Source organism: Cyanistes caeruleus, chromosome 2 (genome assembly GCF_971803275.1).
Source record: "Cyanistes caeruleus chromosome 2, bCyaCae1.hap1.1, whole genome shotgun sequence".
NCBI lineage: Eukaryota > Metazoa > Chordata > Aves > Passeriformes > Paridae > Cyanistes > Cyanistes caeruleus.
In genome coordinates this window covers 112,100,261-112,125,204 of record NC_141702.1, presented here as the reverse complement: position 1 = coordinate 112,125,204, position 24,944 = coordinate 112,100,261, and the positions used below count along the sequence as shown (strand labels likewise).

General features: G+C 46.5%; 1 protein-coding gene and 2 long non-coding RNA genes across 5 annotated transcripts in view; 2 read left to right on the top strand and 1 right to left on the bottom strand.

The window, feature by feature from the left end:
- Positions 1-2,553: 2,553 nt before the first annotated feature.
- LOC111926521 (uncharacterized) lies at positions 2,554-14,570 on the bottom strand. 3 transcript variants are annotated; one of them, XR_015283840.1, is made up of 4 exons: positions 13,681-13,898; positions 11,358-11,473; positions 6,535-6,589; positions 2,554-5,047 (listed from the first exon to the last, which is right to left on the bottom strand). It is a non-coding gene; the product is annotated as an uncharacterized LOC111926521 (long non-coding RNA). The 3 variants fall into 3 exon arrangements; XR_002863034.2 differs by lacking the exons at positions 6,535-6,589; positions 13,681-13,898 and adding an exon at positions 14,435-14,570; XR_015283841.1 differs by lacking the exon at positions 6,535-6,589 and having other exon boundaries at positions 13,681-13,900.
- The window catches only part of SPRED2 (sprouty related EVH1 domain containing 2), a 58,335-nt gene continuing 46,879 nt past the window's right edge, over positions 13,489-24,944 (top strand). Inside the window, exon 1 of the mRNA XM_086879242.1 lies at positions 13,489-13,688. Within this exon, the coding sequence (XP_086735368.1) occupies positions 13,642-13,688 (47 nt within the window). The 5' untranslated portion in view covers positions 13,489-13,641. The remainder of the gene's footprint in view (positions 13,689-24,944) is intronic.
- Positions 18,620-24,280, top strand: LOC147655136 (uncharacterized). The gene is made up of 2 exons (XR_015283844.1): positions 18,620-22,199; positions 22,238-24,280. It is a non-coding gene; the product is annotated as an uncharacterized LOC147655136 (long non-coding RNA).

Below are 24,944 nucleotides of genomic sequence, written 5' to 3'. Positions count from 1 at the left end.
CATCCCCTGTTGCCTCAACTCTTTCCTCACTGCTGTTTCTTCAGTAGCTTTGCTGGGAAATACGAGAGCGCTGCTTATGCTTTTGCCTTCAGCCATACATTGGCCTCTGCCCCAGGTGCTGTTGTGAGCCCTGTCCTGTTCCCTGAAATCTCCCATTCCTCAAGCTACATCTTCCTTTTGTTGTTTCTACAGAAGCAATTCCTTCAGCAGAAATTGAATAAGGCCAAAAAAAAAAAAAAAAATAAAAAAAAAAAATAAAAAAAACCCCACCAAAAATAACCCCTAAAATATCTAAGGAAAAAAAGGACAAACCCAAACCATGCAATTTTGGAGTTTCCAAAATGAATGAAACATGGCAAACATTTTCAACTGTACCCAAAAATTTATGGAGGAAATACATAAATATCTACATTTCTTGAAAGAAATTGTTTTGAAAATGCACAGCATACTGTTTCACTGCCTCTTAAACACAACCCTCTGATTTGCTATTTGAAGTGGCATTTTCCACTCAAAAGGGACATGAAATAAAAGAAAGTGTGAGAAACAAGAGTGGTAACCTCAAAACAAAATGTTACATTCAAAACGCAATTTGGGCTGACCCAAAATAACACATTGGGGTTTTTTCCCATTTCCCCCAAGCAACAATAAGTTTAAAAAATCTATTTAAAAAAAAGAAAAAATGGGAAAAAAAAGAAAAATTACCTTTGCATTGATGCAATCTAGTTCTTTTACTCTCCGTTTTCCAGATCAGCCCCTGAACTGAGGCAGCTGTTATTTCCCCAGGTCTTTCAGAGGTTATCTTCTCTGTTTTGTGCCTTCCTGACACACAGTACATGGGCAGACATGGAATGAGCAACAAACCTTTGCTCCTTTGGGCCAAACTGAGCCCTCAGGTACTCCATTTTACTCCATCCTTAAAAGTGAGTCAGTATTATCCAGGCCACCTGACTTCAGAATTTCAAGAGCTTCTAAAATTCTCAATGCAGATTCTGTTGTCGCATGAGTGTGTGAAGAAGGCAGGGTAAGGGCAATCTGTTCATATTTAATCTTTCTACCTCTGTCACATTTACTGTGTGACTTTGGTGAGTTGATTTGCTCCCATGGCTCAGTTTACCTAATGCAGAGCAGAAATAAGCTTTATCAGCACAGCAAGCTGCTGTGCCTACTCATGGGTGAGCTCTCCTGAAAACATCACATTAACCACAGCACTGGTGTGCAGTGAAGTTTCTTTCCCTCTACTACATCATCTACAGAATTCCAAAAGGATTTAGTGGTCTAAACCTGCCTAACCATGTGGTCTCTTTTGTGATGTTACTCTGCTTGCAAGGGTAGCCAAGCTTTGAGAAAAACATTTTCATCCCTCCTTGCCTTTCCCCTTTTCACTTTTGGGGTTTTTTTGCATCTTCCTCTGTGGGTTTCCGGCAGTTCCTTACAGCCCCACAACAGACAGCTGTGTTCACTGTACCTGTGTGTGTGTGTGTCTGACTTTTCCCCCCACCAGATTTGTCTACAAGATAAGCACCAGCTTGAGGAAATCCTGTGTCACCGATTTTACAGCAGCTTATTGTGCTGGGGATCCCAGTGATATTTTTTTCCTTCTGTAAGTCTTGCTGACAGACACATCCATTTATTTTACACCCCTTGGAAATGTGAAGTAAAGATTTGGGTGCTTTACACCATCTCCACAATCACTGGAGGCTCCACCAATGCTCTGTGGTTTTGCTTACTTTCATTTTCACATGGTCAGGGGAAAGGTGGTGTCTGGGTTTTGGCCAGGGAATCCTGGACTGAGGTTCTGCATGATGCACCCTAAAGTCACTGCATGCACAGGAATGATCCCTCTGCATGGGATTTACAGGGAACTTACCCTTGAGAACTGGGAGAGCAGGGGTACAACTGCAGTGAAGTTGCAAAGCTCTTAGTTGGGTGATAATTTGGAAGAGGGGAAAGGAGCAGTGAAGGGAGGATGAGTTGAGGAGGGTTGTGAGATGGGTGAGGCACAAGTCTCCCATGGGAGACTCCTGTCTTCTTAACGTGGACGATCAGGTCACTGCAGATGAAGAAGAGCTTGCTGGGGAAAAAAAAAAAAACAAAAACAAAACTTATCCAGAAAAAAAAAAAAAAAAGGGACAAAACAATATCCCAAAGATGCTTGTTAGGACTTCAGAATGGACCCAGGCCTTGGACATCTGGTTATCCTGAGCTAGTGGGGTGCAGAGTCCCTGTGGTTTTAGAGGAGTTCATGGGCACCTAAGAACAGGCAGCCACATTTCAGCCTTTCCAAAGGAGCCACCTTAGTGCCTGGAATTGCAGCCTTCTCCTCAACATCACAGTAAAACTTCCCAAGACTGACTCCAAAGTAACAAAGACACACAAATGCACACAAGAAGACCAAGCAGGCTCTCCTTTTCCTGAAGCTGGCACTGCATATGAGACAAAGATGTTCCAAATCTACTCCAACTAAACAGGTATACACGTGCATTTCTTTTCCTAGTTTAGAAAAGAAAAAAGTATTTATTTGGCTTTTGTTTCAAAAATCACTATGCTGTGACATTTTTCAGGAAAATGTTTCAATTAGAGTTTTATTGCTCTATATTTTTTTTTTTCCGAGTAAGATGGATTTAGTATCTTGTTCCATATACTCAGCAAGAGAGTAAATCAGAATTTCTAGGAAACTGGGAAGTCTCAAGTGAAAATACCTGAGTACCAAGAAAATATTTAAGATTGGGGGCATGGAAGTAAAAAGAACATTTCCTTTGGGAGGAGAAGCTGCAGTTTAAAGAGAAATGTCTTCCCTCAGCAATTTTGCATTGCTGGCAATCTAGGAGATGTAGCCCAACTAGAAGAGGGAAACCTTTAGGACTCGATGACAACGTTAAGGAATTCCAGAGACCCTCCTACAGGAAACAAAAGTCAAAAAATGAAAAGGAAAGAGGCCAACAACACCTTTCAGTTAAAAACTCCCTGTCATTTCTGCCATTGTTTTACAGACAAAAATGTCAAGGGAGACAGTGTATTCTGGTGGCATATATTCCCATATTTCCTCTTCCTTGTGAGCTTGGCTAAGACATTTGTGTTGAGCCCAGTAATCCCACAGGAGGCTGAATAACATTTACTGCAAGGTCTAGACATGGAGCCTTGTGCTTCCCAGGTTAGCCCAGGATACTCTCCAACCACAGCACTTCAGGAGAGGGATTGCCAATATCCCATACTTGAAAGAGATTGTGAAAAAAATCTTTCCTCTGAACAGCTGCAAGTGAAACTGACATAGAATAGGGGCAGGAAGAGAAGACTCACTCAGGCTGAAGTTTGGGGGGTCCCTCTGATTACCCTCAGGCTAATAAAGCTGATGGGTCTCTGAAGCTACTGTTTGGTTCCTGGGAGCCATGGATGTGGAGAAAGAATTTGGCATTAGTCCCGTGAACCCCAAAAGGAGGTCTCTGGTTCTGCAGGGGTGCCTGTGGCAAGCCTTCCATGGCTGCAGGGAGCAAAGTTAAAGGCCAGCTGCTGGTCTCACCATGGGATATACATCCAAATTAAATGTGCAGTGGTCTTACTCCTGATGTATACCACCATACCAGAGAGGAAAAAAATTTCTCCAATAATTTTAATTAGGAGAAAGACATCTAGAGCTAATCAAATAATTCTTTATGCAAGGCATGGCCAGCCCTTCTCAGCCTGCAAACTACTAAGCAAAACTTCCATGCCATGGGGAGCCACCAGATTCTGATCCCTGAGCCTGAATACCATGCAGAGGAGGAGCTGGGAGGCAGAAAATGAAAGCTGCCCATGCCTGAATTCTGTATCTCCCTGGCTCACGCTGCGTGTTGGACCACAGGGGCTCCTGCACAGGCTCACATCCACCAGGCAGTCGGCCACCCCCGATCCAGCACTGGGCTTCATTTTCACAGTCACACACATGGCCAAACATCGCTAATTCAGTGGGAATTAGAGGCTTTAAGATCCGACTTCCATGATTCAGAAGCTTACAATTTTGCGGGACGTGGGTGCGCTTCCCTCACGTGGGACATCTGAAAGGCCAAGGCTTGCTCATCTTCAAAATTACACGTACTGTTTGGATATCTTTCATGTCGCAGTGCAATTTCCAGGATGAATGCATGTGCTGCACCCCTTTATGGTAAGTGTGTTTTAATTTAGGCCTCTGTGATGTAAGACCCTGAAAAGCGCATTTAAAATTGAAAAGGCAGCTGGTCCTCAATACTAAAGGCACAAAGGCGATACCACAAAGCATCTTCTGAAGGGTGTGCCTTCTTCAAACACACCTTCATTAGAAAGATTAAAATTCAGAAGAGAGACGGCACATGTCTTACAGTCATTATTAAAAAACAAAACCAAAAAAGTCAGTGGAAGCATTATAACTATGAATCTAAGTTTAGTTCTTTATCCAAGCTGCATGTTGGCACAAGTGCAAAGGAAAGGGCTCCTGTTTAGGCAGCAAGTATTTGTAGGTGAAAACACTACTTTAAAGGGTGAAAAACGTGTTTCATCTCTAGAGAGTTATTTTTGAACTTGGAAATCAGGGCATAAAGGATTTTCCTAGGGCATTAATGCACACTGGAGCACTTTTACTCAGGCCACACAAGGCAAACGACTACAACCATGTTCTGTTTGATGGGGCACCTTCACAGCAGCATTTCATTTTAATCCATGATGATATAAACTATAAGAAGAGAATTTGAAGTGTGCTATTTAGGCTTGAAGCATTTAACTTTGCTCCAAAATTCTTCTAAGTTTGGAGTAATTCTGGTATGTCTCAGAAATATGTTAGAATTTATTTCTGTCCTTTCCAAGAGTAAATTACAGAGGAATGGAGGGTCTCAGGTGATTTATACGCCACTCTCAGCCAAGCAACAAGACACACACAGTCAAGCACAGAGAACTAAACTCATGTGGATGTTTTCTTCCTGTCTTAAATGACTCCCAAATGCTCCTGAGTTCGAGTCCTCTTCCTGACACCCAGGTATCTCCTTGGGCTGTAATTCCTTCTGTTGTAATGGAAGGCAGTCTCCTCCACCCCTACAAATGACTGAGAAGGATAAAAATTAGCATATAAGATCAGACATGATTTTACTAATACCCTAACTAAATCAAAAGTCCCAATAAATAACTTATTATTAATTTTTTTTCAAGATCTTATGTTTCTCAGTGATTATCTCCACCCCAAAACTTGAAAAATCAATACAAGAAAATACTGTATAACAAAGTGCCATTGTTAAAAGCCCCTTTTGGGGTAGCTGTGTGCAGCAAAGTTACTGCAGAGCTTTCACAGCTTCCTGCAATAGGAGACATTATGATCAAAGAAAGCCCTGGCTGTGATTTTGGTGATAGCTAAATGGTAGTGGCACAAAGTCCTTACCACTCTTGAGAAAGCACAGGGCAACAGGCTCTGGTGACCTTTCTCAAAGGTGCCTTGCTCATACTGTTAGCAGGGTACCTCCATCTGCAGGGGGGATAGAATTGACCTTGCCACAGGAAAGTAGAAATCATCTCTGCTTTCTGCCTTCTCAGGATTTTAAAGAAGACAGCCATCCCTGTTTCTTTCAAGAAAACAAAGACTTGTCCTGCTTTGCTCGCAAGCCAGAGAGAGGCCAAAATTTAGACTGCCATTTCACAAGACTTGATCAAGTCTTGTGGGAGAGCTTTCACGTTTGTTACTTTCTTAGACTGAAAACCATCAAAGAGAAGACCCAAATCTCTTTAGAGCTGAGCAGGAACCAGTTTAAAGGAAGTGTTTCAATGTCACAGCTTTCCAGAGTATTTTGTGCAGCAACAAATTAAATACTGGTAGTGTGGCCATGTCTTTGGCACTAGGAGAAGTAGTTACGTGCAAGGTATTGCATCCAGATTATGTGGTTATAGAGCAGTTATTTTACTCCTCTGTGAGTGTTGGACTACAACTTCCATTGTATAGAAGGAACAGATCAGGTGGGAAAGAAGAAGCAGAATGGAAAAAACAAAGGAAGAGCCCAAACTCTGTGATATGTTTGATGAGGACAAAACTGATAGTATAAAAAAAATACCATCATTCACCAAAATGTCATCTTCATAAGCTCTCTAGCTCTCTTTTAGTTGTTTGGGGTTTTTTTAGGTGACAAAATGCAGAGATTCGTGTCCACATTGAACACACGACCCTGAAGTCATGCATGGTTCCAGCATATGTGTGTGTTCTCCAGTATGTGAAACCAGGAGGCAGGGATTTATCATGAGTCACTGAAGGTCTATAATGGCTGTTTAAAATAAAATATCTCTTCTGGATCGTCTGATCCTGCTTCCACTGCCTTCAGTGGGGCTGAATCAGGCAGTTATCATCAGTGCCATGTAACTCCTCCCTTTCAAACCATCCCTCCAGCCATACTTTGTAAAGCTGCAGTCAAATAATTATCATGTGTAAAAGTACATGCAGGAGGGGATTAAATTCTCTTCCTAAACATAGCTTACAGCACATCCATTTAAGTGTAAATGCTGGGGTTTCTAGACTTGAAGAGAAAAACAGAATCAAAGGCAAATGTTTACCTGACATGGATATGGAGGTTTCCTTCACAGTCTCTTCAACTTAAGTCAGGTACTCCTGGTCAGGGAAGTGAAGCTTATTTTTCAGAATGTTGTCCATTTGCTGTTTTCTAAATAATTCTTTTTGGTCACACTGAACCTTAAATTAACCCCCACTCCTACCCGCTTGCAATTTTAGCACGATTGGCATTAGCTGCAGAAGGGACAAAAAAAGCCCTTCAGCTGCCACTTCAGCACGCCCCATATCTTGGATTGTTTTTACTTTCAGCTTTTAAGGCCAGAACAGGCATCCAGCAATAACCAGCCCTTTTCTGATTCCTCTAAGAGACTGGAGAGTCTACTAGTCTTAAACAAGGGAGCTCTGTGAGCAGGATCAAGCTTGTGCTTTTAGTCTTGTAGGTGTGAGGCTCTCATAACCTGGGCTTGCAGTTCTGGGCTTTGTTAAGCCTGGCAGAAAACACTGCTGGGGATGCAGCTGGCAGTGGGCACCTGGAAGGTGCATCCAGACATTTGCATCCAGTACCTGCAAATAGCAGCTTCTGTTAACAGCCACACACAGAGCAGAGCTGTGAGCCCTCAATCCCTTCTAGATGGAGCTGGCATCCATACTGGAGTATATGTGCAGTCCCCAAAGGTTTTTGTGTGCAGTGACTAATTACTTTTCTCCTTAGAACTGGGCAGGGAAGCATAATATGTGTGTGATTACCAGAACATAAAAGGAGCACAAGATTATTTTCCATGGGAATCCTTGGAGAACATTTTGGAGGGTGGCTGTCTAAAGAGGTGTTCTCTTCAGGACCATTAAACTCCCCTCCCAGCTTCTTCGTCATGTCCTGCGACTTATCCCAAAGCTATTCCGTGGTGCATGGGGTTAACCATGAGCCTTCTTTAGCTCTAACTCTCCACCTCTGAGTCCTTCCAGGACACTCATAAGCCATGTGCTATATTTGCCTAGCTGGAGTTGTTATGAGGATGTTGACACAAGGGAAAATATCTGCCTGGAGAAGAGGGTGGACTGGCACCCTTTGAAATTAAATATGGCCACGCATCTGCAAAGGACTGAGTGGGTCAGTGTCACTGAGCAGCCCTGAAGCCAAGGGCTGAGTAAATGAGGATCCAGGCAGGCTACATACAACTCATTTCCTCTGTGTACCATACACCATCAAACATCTGACCCAGCCATGTCAGCATATCCATATTTCAAATGCTTAATCTAACTCCAGAAGCCTTTCCTGATTGATACCTGTGCAGGGGTTTCTCCCACAGACAGGTCTAGACTGGGTAAACCTGCAATTATAACCACTCAGACACTGAATAGGACCCTGTACTCACAGCAAGACACCGGATGCAAAAAGGAGGTCAAGCCACAAAAACTGGTTTTGCCAAAGTAGTCACTCAACTGTTCATCATGTCACCTGCTGAGGCTGATCAAAGAGCTTTGCAATAATGGGGATGTGGGTGTTCAGAGGGGATGGTCTCACAATAGCTGTGAGAGAAAGGGAGGAACACCCAAGTGAAGTTTGGCTATCAGAAGGCAGCTTTCTGAAATGCACTTAAAGGTTCAAACCTAATTCAAATAACCCTCAAGGAGGGGAGGAAAAGGTGTGCACAAGTCCAGTGTTTTTCCAAGAGCCATCACTTTTGTGCTCCCTGAAGTAAAACCAGATTATTTGGCATCTGTTTGTTCAGTTCCCATGGGGCCCTGGAAACAGCTGTATCAAAAATGCAGAAACCTCTCAAGGGTGGAAAGGCATCTCAAGAGAAGAGCAGCCCTTCCCTCATGCCAGAAGTAGCCTGGCTTTAGGACTAATCCTGAGGTTGCAGTGACACTTGCAAAGTTCCTGCACACTTATTTTTCAATTTGATGGGCCAGGGCATGCTGAGTCAGGAATGCACAGGAGCAAAGCACTGCTGCAGAACTGGCAGCAGTAAGTGAAGGTTTCGTAGCAGCTTTTCCTTCCAAGCATTCAGCACAGAAAGGTATGCAAAAAAGTTCAAGAAGCAGCTGTGCACCCATCTCTCCTTGAGTCCATGCCAGGGACTTGACTCTAGTGGCACTCCCAAAACCATCATCCTGCACCACTATGTGTGAAGGAATCACCCCCACCAACACTGCCGCCTCACTAAACCTGCTAGTGCCACCCTCTCACCAGGGTGGAATTTGGGGGTGGGAAGGCTGAAGTGTTGAACTCAAGATTAGAGCATTTTCCTGCTATCTGCACCACAAAGACAATGTGTCATGTGCTTGTGAGACTACGATTTAGGTTTGTTATCATCCCTTTATATCAAAAGGAAGTTATGCACACAAAGGAAACACCAAACCACCATGTCAGGGGGGCTATAAATCACTTACTGCTGAATATTTAGAGGGCAACAGAGTGCCCAGTAGGAAAACAAAGGTTTTGAAAATACTGCTTTTCCTCACCATCTCCCCCATTTCAATAAACTTTGCTTTTATTTTGGGAGAGGATGAAGGAGAAGCACGAGGTTTGAGGAACATAGCTACGAAAGACACCAGATTTGTCCCATAGGCATGACTCATGCCTGACTGTGTGCACTGGTCAATGCCTTCCCAGCCATCAGCACATTTGTTGCTGTTGCCCAAGCTGATCCCACAGTGTCCTGAAAAGCCATACAGCTTTCTAAAAGGCAACAGGACAGAGATCACCTTAATGCTTCTACTTTCTGTCCTAGTAAAATGCAGGTTTACAAAAAAACAAAAAAAAAGGAGAAGTGGGATAGTCAGCTCATCTGGCAGCAAGGGTCCTTTCTGCTTGCCTGCTCTGGTCTTAGCAGCCTCCAAAAGGACATCCTGGGAAGGCTGCAAGGAGCTCTCCACATCCTCTTCCCCTGGCAGGTGCCCAAAAGCATCCTGAAAATTCTCCAAACCATATGCTAAAATCCCTCTGTATTTTCAAAAAGCCTCTGTATTTCCAAACTCTGTGACCTCCCAAAAAAGTGTCGGCCCTGAAAGACTCTACCTTATCTAAATGTGGCAGATCATTTCTGTAGCTCTTAAATTCTGAGCCATTATGATGGGGAAAAGCACAGATGTAATCATTGCTTTTAAAATATGATTGCTGCTTGAAAGAATTATTGGGGTGGGGGGTAATTGTCTGGAGGATGGCATGATTCAGGACTGCTGACTTCCAGTCCTCACTCATTCAAAGTCACCAAGTGAGTCAGTGGAAAAATCATTGACTTCAGCACAGTCAACAGGGTACCAACATTCATATTTAGGTTCCTAAATCAACAGTGTGCAAGATTTCAGCTCAAAGGCTGAAAGGTTTTACAAGTGAGAGCAAGTGAAGGCAGAAGGCTACATTGCAAGCCTGCAGTAAATGCCATCCTAAACTCTGACACTTCAAATTCCAGTGGTTCTCACCCTAAATAAGTGCTAGCTAAAGGTGCAACAGCACTCAGGGAAGTTTATTCCAATCCTATCAGAAGCAAGGTTCTCGGCAAGAACCAAAGTATTACTCTGCCAAATAAATGTTTCTTTTGAATTTAAAACACAGGACAGTCATAGCAGGCAAATTGTTAGTATGCAGGAGGTGCTGCCTTGAAGCTCTGCCACCAAAGGCTAATTAATTCTAGGTACCTTAACAATCGCATCACAGGGAAGCGCTATTCTGTGTCTGAGCAGAAGCTCTGTATACAAACAACACAACACACAAAGAGAAATCACACCTCTGAGAGAGAGCCTTTTCATTCAGAAAACTCAGCTCAAACACGCTACTTACAAGAACCGGCACAGTAACCTGAATATTAGAAAAATAAAATTCAATTCTTTGGTGAAAGTAATAGTAAGAGGTCTGTGCAGTGAGTGAGAGAAATCATTAAGAGAATAAATCGCTTAGCAGCTTGCAAATTGGCAGGACAGTGGAAGCAGAGATCAAATAAGAGATCTTGCAAATCCACAGGAAATGACTCAAGAAGCTAGATCAAGTAAAACTTCAGCTTCCAAGCCTCAGACACATTTGCTTCTCACCATCAGGGTAAATAATGTGCACACACAACATAAGCACATAAAAATACATCCAGATCACACAGACAAGTTCTCAAGTATTAATCAGGCAGTGATTAATACCCAGTCCTCCTCAGAGGTATAACCATTATAATGGCCTTTTAATTACATGATTGTGCCCTGGGTTTTTCACGCGGCTGTAACTCTCCCCATATTCTGCTTCTGGAGTAACCAACTGCTAAATGCCACGCTCCCCACTTCAGGCACATCAATGTTCCTGCTAATCACAGAAATTTTTGGCATGAAAGACTTTGAGGATGTTAGGGGTCTGCATAATCTCAGCATCCTTTGGGGGGAAAAATAGACATGGGATGGGTGGAAATGTGTCAAATCATTACATCTGGTCTTTTATTGTACAGCAGCTGAAGACGTTCCTGCCATTTCCTTGCCCCCAACCACTTACTCCTGCCCTGACACTTCCTTTTACTGCCAGCTCAGCTTTGCCAAGATGTTTATCATGCCATTCTGCAAGCTGGATGCTTGAATAACTTTCCAAAAGAAAGAGGTATTGGGGGGTATTATTAGCTGGGACCATTTAGCAGATCCAGCAGTGTCACTCCTCAGCGGGGGATGCATTAGCACAGCCAAGGGGGTGACAAACCGTGCTTTGTAAAGGAATGTCTGGGAAGGGGATGGGGGGATAGGCAGCGCTGCCACCCAAAAGAGCACCCACAGTCTGCCGAAGGGAGGGCAGCAGGCTTGCACTCTCACACATTATCTGGTGTTAGGGCCAAACCTCTAACAGTGACAGGAGCTTTACTATAGTATTGTGCCACAAAACTGCAGATTCTGGTACCACCTCCAAAGGACATGCTGCTTCTCGCTGAGGAGAAGACCTCAAAGCTTTCATCACCTCTTGCCTCCATCTCAATACTAGCAGTCCACAGATTTCTCTCCGAGTTGCCACTTCTGCTCCTGAAAAGAAAATTTACAGCACTTAGAAACTGAAACCCAGCAGAGCAGAAACACAATTTCCACGCCAAAATCTGAAGGCCCCTTCAAGACTAAATCCCACAGACTAGACTTGAAAGTCAAATCAGTATGTGACTCCCTTAGGAATTGCAGCCATATCGAGACTGAATATCCCAAGGCAGTGAGAGCAGAGATGGGGCCTCTCCCTACCTGCAGTGGGAAAGGGATGCTGCAGTGGAGGGGCCTGCAAAAGCTGGAGGGCAAGGTGATGTGCTCAGGTGGTACAGACAGATTTCTTCTCCCAGGATTAACTGATCACAGAGGACCCAATGCAGGAAGCAAAACCAAAACTCATGACTAGTTACTCAACTTCATGGGCCAAACTATCTTTTCAATAGTCAGCTCCTGTTAGTCCTCCTCTGTGGACCGAGCAAGTCCTGAGGGCAGATGTCATGGTGTAGCTATGAACACGACACAACTTGGTAGAGTGTTTACAGTCACGGCACTGTTCAGTGCAGCAGAGAACATTTGAACTGACCCACGAGAAAAGCCATAGGATGTTACCAGCATGTTGGCATGCACCCCACAGCAATTCTGAATGTGGCTCTAAGGGGGGGGATTTGAGCTCTTGTAGAGGGTGAGGTGGGGTGATCACAAGGGTGGTGAGAAAACAGCACCTGAACCTCGGGACGTGCTGCTGCGGGGACAGCACTGGCTCTCTGGGCTTCTTCCACTGACCAGCTGCCAGCCACTCACTGGCACACGGCATCACGGTATGGAAACACTTCCTATGGGTCTCATCAGCCACGATGAGGAGCTGCACCGAGCCAGGCTGCCCTGGGCTGAACCAAACCAAGCTGAGCCAGGCTGGGCTGAACCCAGCCAGGCTGGGAAAAGTCAGGTTGAGGTGAACCGAGATGCCCAGAGAAGGGCAACAAAGTTGCTGGAGGGTCTGGAGCAGGAGTCTCATGAGGAGTGGCTGGGGGAGCTGGGGTTGTTTGGCGTGAGAAAAAGGGGCTCAGGGGTGACCTTATCACTCTCTACAACTACCTGAAAGGAGCGTGTGGCTAGGCTCGGGGTTGGTCTCTTCTCCAAGTTAACCAGTGACAGGACAAGAGGACACACACTGTGACGCTGCGCCAGGAGAAGTTAAGGCTGGACATTAGGCGGAATTCCTTCACAGAAAGGGTCATTACACATTGGAACGGGCTGCCCAGGGAGGCGGTGGTGCCACTGCCCCTGGAGGTGTTCAAGGGAAGGCTGGACGTGGCACTCAGTGCCACGGTCTGACACCGCGGTGTTCGGTCATGGGTTGGACCCGGTGTTCCCAGAGGTCTTTTCCAACCTAATCGATTCCGTGACTTTTGAGCGCGGCCTGGCAGGGCTGAGCCAGGTCCCGCTGGGTCGGGCTGCGCAGGGCTAAGCGGGGCCGGCTGAGGGGGCCGGGCCGGGCCGCACGGCCCCAGCCGCAGCCGGGCGGGCCCCGCCGCCCCGGCCGGGCCGAGAGCAGCGGCGGGCGGGGCGCGGGGGCTGCGGCGCGGGGGGCGGCGCCAGCGGGCGGAGGCGAACGCGGCGGGACCGCACCCCGGGCGCTGCGCTGCGCCGCGGGGGCTCGGGGGGCCGGGCCGGGGCGGCGCCACTGCCGGCCGCGTCTCCTCCTTCCCCGCCGCCGCCGCTGCGGCTCCCTCCCTCCTCCCTTCCCTCCTCCCGCCCGGGTCCGGCGCTGCCCTGCCCGCTCCCGGCGGCCGCGGCAGCGCCGCCGCTTCCTGCCGGGGCTCCCCGCTCCCTCCCTCCCTCCCTGCCCGCTCCGCCGCCCCCCGCGGCGCCCCGCCATGGCGTGATCGCGGCCATGGGGCTGGCCCGGCGCCGCCGCCTGCCCCCGGGCGCTGCGCCGCTCCCCCGGGCCCGGACCCCGCGCCGCCGCCGCCGCCGCCGCGCCCCGCCGCGCCCCCGCGGCGCGCTGACCGCCGCCTCTCCTCCTCCGCCCCCGGCCGCCGCCGCCCGGCGACGAGCGCGGCCGTAGTCCCCCCTTCTCCCCCCCGCCGCCGCCCGCGCTCCCGCGCCGTCGGGCCCGGCGCGGCCGCCAGCCCCGGCCCGCCGCGGCGCGGCCTCCCTCGCCATGTGAAGCTCGGGAAGATGCGGAGGCGCAGCCCGGCCGCCCGCGGCGAGGGATGAGCCTAGACGGGGAGAAGATGACCGAGGAAGCCTACCCTGACGAGTGAGCGGGGCCGGGGGGCGGCGGGCGGGTGTGGGGGCACGGAACGGGGGGCGCTCTTTGTTGCCCCGGCGGGAACCGGTGCGGGTCGCTCAGCCCCGAACCCCGTGGCGCGGAGGGACAGACGGACCGGCCGCGGGCGGACGGAGGGACGCGGACACGCGCGTTCGTGTGCGCGCCGCCCGCCCGCGCATCCGCCATTTCGCGCTCCCCCCGGGCCGCGCTCATTTGCATACGGCCCTTTCATTCATAAAAACCCCCGGGAGGGCGGCGCGGGGCCCCGGGGCACCGCAGGGAGGGGGTGCAGCCCCGCGCCGCCGCCGCTCCCCGCCCCGGCCGAGGGGCTCGGGGCGCCCGGCGGGGGCGCTCGGAGGCGGAAGCGGCTGGGAAGGGAGGGGGGGAAGCGGTGCGCGCCCCCGCCCCGCAGCCCCGGGCCTGGGGAGGGTCGGGAAGCGGAGCCGGGGGAAGGGGGGTGGGGGGACACACGACGTCGCGGATCCCCGCCCCGGCCGCCGCCGTTTTGTGAATAGGAGGGCGGCCGCCGCCGCCGTCACATGACGCCGCATTCATAAACCCGGTTCACCGGCGGCCTCCCCATTCACCGTCACCCCCCGCCGGCCACCCCCGCTCCGCGGCCCTCACGCCGCCTCCCCGCTGGTGAACCCCCCGGGAGGCCGCGCCGCGCCTTCCAAAATGCCCGACGGTGCCCTTTTCCCCTTTCTTAATGCTTTCTTCCCCAAAAATAAAACCTGAAGCTGCTGCAGCGGCATGGCAGGAAGGGCTCTTTCACGCCGTGCTGGCCCAAGGGCTGTTCCTGGCTATCTCCTTCGGGGTTTTGACAGTCAAGAGGAGTGAGTCACTGGCGTGCAGGACTGGGCTGGTGCCAAGCGCCATAGGATGTACCGTGCTTTAAAAACGACTCCTTGCAGGGTTTATAAAGCAGCGTCAAAATTGTGCAACTTTTTCACTCGGTTTTGAGGTCCGAAAATAATCCTAATTGGTGGCGTGTGTCACGCTTGGAGCTTCGCCGTGGTAAACTTATTTTAGGGTGATACACTGGAGAGATGTGAGTGGCGAAGGAAATGGCTTCTGCCCTCAATATGTGTGTGTTGAGAGGAATTGTTATTTTGGCAGCTCTTAATGAAGAGACTGTAAATACGTATTTATATGTAGCTTCTAAAATCGTGGTTATTTTGAAGTTGGTAAGGTTCTTGCAAAAAATCCAAGAAACAAAACAACCCCCAAAAAAAAGCCAAACCAAAAAAGAAGTAGTTGCGTGCAGATTGCCATGACATAACAGGCTGGAAAAACGTGACCAACTCATTTCCAATGAAAACCTGGTTCTTCGCTTGGTTTGGTTTGGTTTTTTTAACTTTGTAAATTGAAGAAGAGGAAGATAAGCGGGTCCTTGTCGCTCTGAATTTGAGAACGCGGGGCTAAACCTAACCCAATTCAGCAGACAAAAATCTGGCGCTCACCAGCCTTCATCTTGAGGCAAGGTACTGCTCCAAAGGTGTTTTCCTGCAGGGCTCGGTGCAGAGGTGAGTGTTGGTGTAAAACACCAAGCACTTGGCTCTGATGGTTAGCTGGGGAATTTTTTTTTTTTCCCTAACTGTAGGCTGCAGTTTGTTTTGGAGTGAATTCTTCTTCCACGTGCTGCTGCACTGCCATAATGACAGAGGCTTCAGCTAATGGTTTTCATGTGTGTGGAAGCTCTTGGGTCGTGCCACTTCTCCTGGGGTCACCTGTCAAGCCAGCAGCGCTGTGCTTTGGTCCCTTGGAGGTGGGGAGTGCTGGTGACCACAGGGAGCTGATACCCAACCCCTTCCCGGGCCACTGAAAGCTTTTTTGTTGGGGTCTGGGTGTGTTGACTTTCAGGGTCAGTGATGCCTCGTGGTCCTTACCTCAGTGCACATCCCAAGTGGCTCTCCTGGAGGCCGTGTTGGGCCTGTCAGAGTTGAGTGCAGGCCTTGGCTTTGTAGGGCACGGAGAGGTGTTTTAGGTAAGCCATGGTTTCCTCTCTAAGCTCCTCGCTTCCAGCCTTGAATTGATTGATAGTGTTGCTGAAGTCGGTGACTCATGGGTTGTTTTTTCATTTCAGTGGTGGGTGAAGTGATTTGATTTTTTTTTTTTCCTCCAATATATATGGTGTTAAAAGAAATAAGGACAGGCTCTCCTGATAAGTTTTCTCAAGCTGTCAGAACAATGGTAGTATAGCGCGCTATTTGCCCTAGATATCTGGCTTTAATTTGCATAGCTATTCTTGTTTCACTGAGTGCACTGTGAGCAAATGTTAACAGCCAGATTACAAAAAAAAAAAAAAAGACCACTGTCAGGATGCCTTTTAAAATAACCCTCTTCACTTAAATAACAAGGTTTTTTCGCCCTTTTTCTTCCTTTTTTTTTTTTTTAATTGTAGTTTCTTAAGAATGGCTCGATTAGACTTTGAGTCTTGAGGTAAATTTATAAAACCAAGGAGGGAAACAAAACAGGGCTTAGGATGCTGGAAACTCATCGGTCCCTTCAGAGCTGCACCATTTCGGATCGATACGTAGAGGTCAGTTTGTCATTGCCAAGCGAGCGCCTCTCTCTGCATCTCTGCCTTTCTTTCTGCTTCCCTCCTTGCCCCTCGCCCAGCCCGTGCTGCCTCGCACGTCGCAGGCTGGGGGCAGAACGGGGATGCCAGGTAATAAATCAGCCTGGAAGCTGCAGCGCTGGACCTGAGCCGTGCGGGGATTTCAGGCAGCGCTGCACCCAGAAGATGGGCCAGCCTCTCCGAAACCATCCTGCCCGTGGCTCGAGGAGGAGGATGGAGCTGAAGCCTTGACGCCATTCGGTTCTGCCCAGAGGCTGCCGCCTGCTCCTTCCGATGCAGGGTTCCAAGAAAGTCACAGGAAGTAATTAAATGGAAAAGGTCAGAGAACGAGGAAGTGTTGGTCCGCAGCCTTTGGCTGCTTGGGATGGAGCCGCGATGCCCTGGCCAGGCTGTGTCCCGGAGTGTCCCTGCCGCTCCAGCGCACGCCTGATTTATTCCAGCGAGCTGGGAGCGCTCCTGCCAAATGTTTGCAAGTGGGACTTGGTCCCCCGGAGGTTTTTAACCAGCTGGGTTAAGTGACATATGTGTATGGTCGCTGTGGTGGTGTCCGGGACAGCAAAATGTGGTGTGAGATCACACCGATGTATTTTTCCAGACTAAGGAAAGAAAATTAGACTTAACTTGCTCTTGCTGGTTCTTTTGCTGTTCCCAAAATCTCACTTCCCTCCACCTCTGAGCAAACACCAGCGATGTTTCCTCTGAATACTGAGTCCATCAGTATTGCAGCTTGCCCTTTGTGCTGAAAAAAAATTATTCCCCCCCCCCCCCCATTTTCACTACATTTTTCCCCCATTCTGATGATTTTTCTGTATGTATCAAAGGCAGCTCATTCAGCTAAAAAATTTTGCTGCAAGTTTCAGCCAGGGAGGAAGGCATAGGACACACTGTGTGTTATGACATTATTGTTCACAAATAGGACAGGAAATGAAGGATTGCCAAAATATAACTGTTTATTTCTTGGCCTGAAAACACGCCTGTTTAAAATATGACATGTAAGTAGCTGCTTTGTTTGGTCTCTGGGAGAAGTTGTTGTTTATAAGGGAATAATAGATCTGTCAGATGAAGAAGAGGGGGAAAGAAAGAAGGGATTTACCCTTTCTACTCTTTCTGCTTGTTTTGGAAATGCCTTGAAAAGAAGTTGTAGGTGGAAGATGTATGGAGAGGGTGTTTGGTCAGACAGCTGGAAGGGAAACATATGGGAAGAGGGTTGCCGCAAGCAGAAGGGAGCTGCATTTTAAATTTCTCAGCACATTAGACCATGTTATGGGCCCATGCAGCCCATGGATAACCCAGATGCAGCACTGAAAAAGAGAAACCAAGCCAACCTGCCTTTGGGCCAGAAAGAGGGGTTTTTGGTGCAGCTCCCCTCCTCGCAGAGTGCGGTGGGACGGTGTTTGAGTGCGGCACAGATGCTGCACCAGCAGTGGAATCATCTTTGACCTGTTTTTGCAGCCTGTTTTTTATCTCACTGAGGCACACCCTGGAGCGTGGGTTAAAAGGTAGGTTTTATCTACCTGTTTAATTAAATCCTGAGGCTGCAAACAAAAGTGCGTTGTGTGGCAAGGCTCACTCTTAACATGGGCTTGGTTTGCTGTTAGCCGGATTTAAACCACAAAATTGTTTCCTGTCGGCCACCAAATTGCAGGGAGATGATGGTAGTTGTACTCCTTCTTCTGGACCAGGCTGGAAAATAGGAGCTCAGGAATGAGACACAGCTTAACTATTGGTTTCAATCCCTCCTTTTTCTTTCTTACATGCTTGAGGAATCGATAAATTCAATTTCCTTCCCTCAGCATAATGGACATAGGAACTGCTCCCTACAACAAATCCATTGAAAAATGTGGCTTTTTTTTGTTTTTCCTTTTTTTTTTTTCCCCTTTTTAACAGCACGAGGTGATCTTTCCTGCAAGAGCTGTGCAGGGGTGGAGAGGGCACGGAGATCAGTGAAACTAAAAGTACAGCTCTGGAGACTGTGTTTTTGATATATGCCCTGTTTGCTAAGTGGAGCATTTGATTTTTGGAGAACTTAGGCTTCTAAAGCAGTGTAGAATTTTAAAAAAGAAGTAAAATAGAAAAGGTCAGTTGACTAAAAAAGGCACAGATAGACTGTGGAGTTGATTGACAGGAGATAGGAACTGCAGCAGGTCCCCATTTCTATAGACTACCAAAAGCAAGCAAGAAGCTGTTGTCACATAAATTCCAGCACTGGAAAGAGAGGTCTGCTCCAAGCCTGGCAGCAAGCAGAGCAGAGCAGCATCTCCCAGCACCTTTCTTGCACTAGCCATTTCTTTCCACTTTTGCCATGGGTAAACTCAGCTGATGATTTCTAATGATTTCTCTTTTTTCTTTTTTTTTCTTTTTCTTTTTTTTTTTTTGTTTCTTTTCTTACCTATTGGTTTTCTGCCAAGATCTTCTGAGTTTTCCTTCCTTCCCATTTCTCTACCCACGTCCACCCCCTTTCCTTGTCAAATTTCCTTTAATCATTTATTTTTCTGGTGCTTGCTCAGTGCTGTAAACCTGACCCTCTCAAGTTGCAGAGAAATGCAGCTGGGCTGTGCTGGCCACCTTCTCTCTGCATCTGACCCTCACCTTGGGTTTTGCATCAGCTCTTGGGAGCAAAAGCTGGGTTTGCCCATGTGATTTCTCAGGATTTGGTTCCTTGCAAGGCAAGGAAAACCATCTGCTGGCCCCCACTGCTGGATGAGTGGATGCCATGGGGCCGCAGGATGGAGCTGGGATGAGGGGCAAGCCCTGCTGATGCAGCAAGAATGGAAAAGCAATGCACTATTACTGTGCTTCTGCCCACCAGCACAGCAGTTCTGGGAGGTGTACTGCCATCAGTCTTGGTATCCACAAATGCTCCCAACCTCTTTTTTTCTGCTCCAGCTTGATGTCAGACAAGTGTTGTGTGGGCAGGTGGACATCATCTCCAAATCCAGGAAGACGTCTTCACTCCATCTCACTTTCTGTCTCCATTTCCCTTTCTCTGCACTCTCAAGGGCGTTATTTTGCTTCTTGCCTATTTTATTTCCATTCCTTCATGTGTCACACCTGTCTGGAAGCAGGACTTCTATAACTCACGCCTCATGGCAGTATTTTCCCCTCACATCAGGGGAAGGTGATCCCTATAACATGCACCCAATGCAGACAGTGGAGTAAAAGACTGTCTACCCCATGCAGCAGAAGTAGATGCTTCACCTTAAAGTAAGGTGTTTTTTATAAAAAAGCACTATTACAAAACCTGCTTTCAAGGCTGATGAAGACCTTTCTGCCAACAGCCAGCAGGTTCTACCTGTTGCAGTAGGTCTAAAGTGAGTTTTAACCCAAATTATTGTTTTTGTCTCTAGTCTGCTTGTTCTTATAGTCCTTGAACAACTTCATTCTTTGACTTCCTTTGTTTGCAACTTGCACTTCAAGGACTATGTTTTGGGGATATGTTGTGTTCTCCCTCCACTTTTTTCTCAACTCCTACGTGTAATCAGAGAGATCTTGAGTCTATCATCTGAGTACTGCTGATGGCTATTCCAGCTAGGAAGGAAACTTCTTACTGGCAAGCTTGGGGAGGAGGGTTTATGGGACTTTCTAAGAACAGAAGTTGATTTCCCCATCTGTGGTGTTTTCAAAAGTGGGATTGCAGGGTTGCCCAAAGTGCTTGGACTTTGACAGCAGTGTCTGGAAAGGAGAAAAGCATTCCATGACCTGAAGACTGAGCTAGTGATGAAGCTTATTCCTTGCTAGCTAGAGCTTTTTGTCTACAGAAACAAGGGAAAATGCAAGCCAGAATTAGTGTGTTCAGTGAACTACTCGAAGGATTAATGGGCTTTCAGAAGTAACATTAGGACTCATTACCCGTGTACATCTTTCCCTAGGAACAGAAGTGTTTGTGTCTTGTTAAGACTAACCACTTCCCCCTCTTTTTTAGTAGGAAGGTTGAGTTGGTCACTGTTCCACCTCTGCTGCTGCTCTTTGCCAGACTGGCGCTGATGGCGCTGGGAGACGTGTTGTAAAACCTGATAGCGTCTTTTGATCCTGTGTATGGGAAACACATCTCCCGGCTTGTAGGGACCTGTGCTTCCGTGCAAGGACAGGAGCACGTTCTGCACATGCACTCAAGTCCCGAGGAGGTCTGGAACCACTTAGGTTGTTGGTTTTTTTAACTGCATTATACATACATCCTGTTTGGATAGTCCCATTACTTTTCTTGTTAGCTAGAAGTGGCCGCTTCCCTCCTGTGCATTAAAATGTAGAACATCGCTTGCTGAGTTGAGAGCAAGATTAGTTTCCATTGCAATACTTGAAATACACTGAAGGCATTTGTACAGCAGTCAGAGTTTCAAAACACTGTGGGAAATCACAAAGCTTCTTCCCTAAACACTGGAGCCTGTTGAAGCACCACAGTTCGCCTACCAGCTCCTTGCTGGTCCTCCCATCACCTGCAAAAAAAGCCATTTCTTAAATGATGTGGTTTAATAGGAATTAAGTTCATGTTTAGGATTAGTTGATGCCACCAGCAGCAATTAGTATCTGAGTTAAAGCACACCTGTGTAGTTTACCTTTTTTGTTTGAGTCTCTAGATCATTCATTCTTATTTATTTATTCCCATACTGGTGGTGGAAAGCCTTTTTCTGGGGGACATACATGGGGTTAAAGAAGGGTCTCCTTTCTAGTTTTCTCCCTTTAAATATTGGCAGCACTTCCTTTTCTGCAGCTGTAATGACTCCTAACCCATAGCATCTTCAGCAGGTCCCTGTTCCGAGGGGAGTGCTGCCCAAAAAGATACCCATCATGATCACCCCCCTCACTAAAAGCAGAGAGCTCAGCTTACCTCCACTCGCTGCATTTCTTTGCTGACATGTCCAAACACTCCCACCTGGGCTTCCAAGTGCTTGGAAGGCATGCTGGCTGTTTACCTGGTTTTACAAGTGGAAAGGTATGCCCCGGAGCTGAGAGAAGGTAACTAATGCTTCAAGTTGCAGCACAGAGGGAAGCATGTGCTTTGCCTCAAGTTGGGACAGAAGGCGGCCAGGGGCGCGTGAATAGCTGGGATCATGCCTTGGTAGAGCAATCAGCGTTCTGGGCTCATCACCACATCCATCTTTGTAAAACCTTGAGGGCTGTGAAGGGGAAAAGTATCCAGGTTCTAATGCTGGAGAGGTATTTCTTTTGTGATCCAAGGGATGCCATAAAAGGGCTGCTGGAAGGCATCGGCAGAACCGGCGAGTGCAGTCGGCTGCTGCTGTGTGGATCTGGCTCTGGAGTTGCAATTATTTACAAATTGTCACATTCTTAAAAATAATGTAGAGGTTTGAAAGTATTACCTGGGTTAATTGAATGCATGCTTGGAGGTTTATAGATGAGTGGCTTAGTTTTTGTTCAATTACTTACTTTTGTTTCATTTATTTTTGTGTGATTACTGTGAGGCTTGGATCTTTGCGCCTCTCCATCATGCATCTATATTGTGTGGGTGAGGGTTTGAGGTCGGAATTCCAGTGGTTCAGTGGAGTGATGAATGCCTAATTTTGCCTTAGATGCCCCATGCAGTGGGTCTTGATGATGTTGACAAGGTGAGAAATTCACCCTCCTCTGCTGGGCAGGTTGGCTGTGAAAGAGCTGCATGGGAGAGAGAGGATGTTGCTGAAGGTGGGGGCCAGACCTAGACATTTTCCAATTTTCCAAAAGACCTGCCTTTTCCAATTTTCTCCACAATTTCAACAATGCAGCCACCTTACATGATCACATTGCCTAAAATGAAGGTGCTGATTTCTTTTTAAAGTTTTTATGTGCATTTTTGAAGTTATATTAGAAGCCCTGCTTGCCTTGGTGGCAGTGGAGGGCTGGGGTACAGACACCTCTGTTAGACCTCAGTGTAAATCTCTGTATTTTAGGAGCTTGTTATGCTCCATGTATTTCAAGTGGGTGTGTTTATAAATTACGGAAAAAGCCACTGATACTTCAGTGGTGTTTTTTTTTTTATTTTAAGTACTGCTGAAATTACAGCAAAAACTTCAGAGATTTATAATGTTGCCAATGTAATTCATTCTTGAAACTTGGCATGGGAGGTGTTAAGCTGGTTGCAGCCTGTCATTGCTTTACCTTTTACTGTGTGTATGCAGTTTGGTGGCTGTAAAGATAAAAAGGGTTAGGAAATGGTATAGAGTTTTATAAAATAGTAGTTCTCATGCTTGCATTGCTTAAATGACCTTGTGTTTTTAAAAAGTCACTTGATGTTTAGTTGAGCTAGGACAAAAAGAGTGCAGAGCTTGTTTTCTGTGTTTAAAAGCAAGAATAAAAGGCTGCAGTACAATTAAGCCCTTAGAGCTGCTTAAGGGAAAAAAATTTCCTTCTTTTTCTGTGCAAGTATTCAGCATTTTGTTACAGTAATATATCATGAATGTATTGAATGGCTGGAAAATTACTAAGCAGTGCTGGAGATGAGCTTCTGCTTGTTATTTGAAGGAAGTGACATGCAGAGTTAACTAGATTGGTTAAAAACAATAAATAAAATGAAAAAATTAGAGGGGTATTGATAGGAGAGGGGCAGGCTGGTGTGGAGAGGGAACTGGAGGAACACAGAGAGCATGATCTCACAAATGGAGTCAGGAAGTTCTAGAAATACCCTTTATAAACACTGCATCCTACAGGAAGAACCTTAAAGTCCAAATAAACCTTTTCCCCTTGTGCCTATGTATACATAAACTCCACTGATTTGGGAGATCTTATCAGGTCAGTGATGTGACTTTTTACAGTAGTTTCTAAAACAAGTTATATGATAAATATCAAATTTTTTTTTTAGCTATTTATCGGGTTTCTTTGTGTTTTTATCAGTTGTTAAAGTATATGTCTCCCTACCCAGAAGTCCTAAGCCTTCCCAGGTCAGTCTGCCTGGATAAGTGACCATTTTTGGTTAGTATCCCTACAAATACAGAGTTGTGTGGACAGTCAGGAGGAAGGTGAGGGGTTTTTATCTCCTTGACTTGATGTGTCCATGGGGGAAGATGATCTTCCCCTACATCAAAAGTTGTGATTATAGGAATGTGGTATGCAGAAAAATGCTCAGCAGACAGCAGATAAAGGGGAGACAGAAATAGCCTTATTTTGATGCCTTGGATTGAACTCCAAAAGAGTTTGTTGGTCCTGTGATTGCTTTGGCCATCTTGCATGATGTTGGGCTTAATGATGTTAAAATGTGCTTGCCTTACGGTGATGTTTTACCCAACTTCTCTCCTGTGGTTGCACATTAAAAATCTTGCTTCTCTCCCAGGATTTTAAAATAATTTTTAGTGTCCAAGGAGTAACTGTGTGCCCAGAAGCCAGGATCTAGCCAGGGTCTCCCAGTTTTTGGGTGTGGAGGTAGCAGTTGGTGTGCCAGTGACTTCAGCTGTGCTGATCCTCCCCCAGTGAGCAGTTGAGGAGCCCTTTAAAATCACAGCCTGTGAATGAAAAAAATTACAGCTTAACATAGTCTGCCACCAACCATTCATTTGGTTTGGTTCTGCATGTGTGCCTTCAAACAAGAGTCCTGAAATAAGTTTCTAGTGCATGTAGAAAAGTCCCCTCTTCATTCCAAATCCCCATAATCAGCAAAAACAATTGTTCTCTAGAGTTAGTAGCCACATGGACTATTTTAGAAATGGTGGTCCTGAAGATCCATAAATTGAAACACAAAAATCCCCCATCTGCTGCAGTTTTATCTTGGTTTGGCTGTGAAATCCTGGTTACTGCTTCTACATCTGTGTACTTTGTATTTTCTAATTCAGGAAAGCTCTGGGTGAACTGTAGACTGGGTTAATTAGTTGATAAAATTTGCTGTTCAATCCAAAAGTCATTAACTAATATATTTAGCAGCTTTGTTACTGGTGGGGGTGTTTTGGTGGGTTGTTTGGGTTTTTTTTTTCCTCCTTCCCTTTGTTATATCCTTAAGGAAACGTGGGCTACCTTTATCAGAGTATTGGTGGAATAGCTTCCCCAACCTTTCATAATGTCAAATAAAAAAAATAAACAGCCCTTCTAATGGGAAGGAAGGGATGGGGAAAGAAGGATGTTTGTGTACACTTTCCCATTCATGTTTTAGAGAGAAAATACATAAACTTCTGAAGTCAGTGCTGCATATCTCGTGCCATTGTAGGAGCTGAGAGTTGGAAGCTTAATTTGCTTTCTCAGCGCTGACTTAAACAAAACCAAAGGGGAATAGCAGGGAGCAGGAGAGCACTTTGCTGCTTTGGGGTTGCCTCTGTTGGCCAAATGCATTCCACGTTCTGCAGTGATTGAAGCAATAAAATCAGTGATTTTGCTAATCCTTTCTCTTTTGATTCTTAGTATAACCAAGGTTTCTATGTTGATTTGGGGTAAGGTGATACAGAGGAGAAAATACATCTTTTTTTTCCATCCACTTAAGTGATGAGATTTTAAAAGATTTGCACTTTTTGTGCAAATTTCATATAAAGAAAAAAAAAAGCAATTAAATGTTATTAGACTGTTCCCTCTTTTGCTTGCTCTCTGCTGCAGGAATGGGAGGAATAATTTCTCACCAGACCATTTACCAGGGTTTCTGGTTCTATGTGAGTCTGGTACCCTCCTGAACATAGTCAACTGAATGTAGTGCTTGCTTCTACATATCTTAAGAAGGAAAAAATTACTGAGTTTTCTGTGCTTGGGGTACCAAT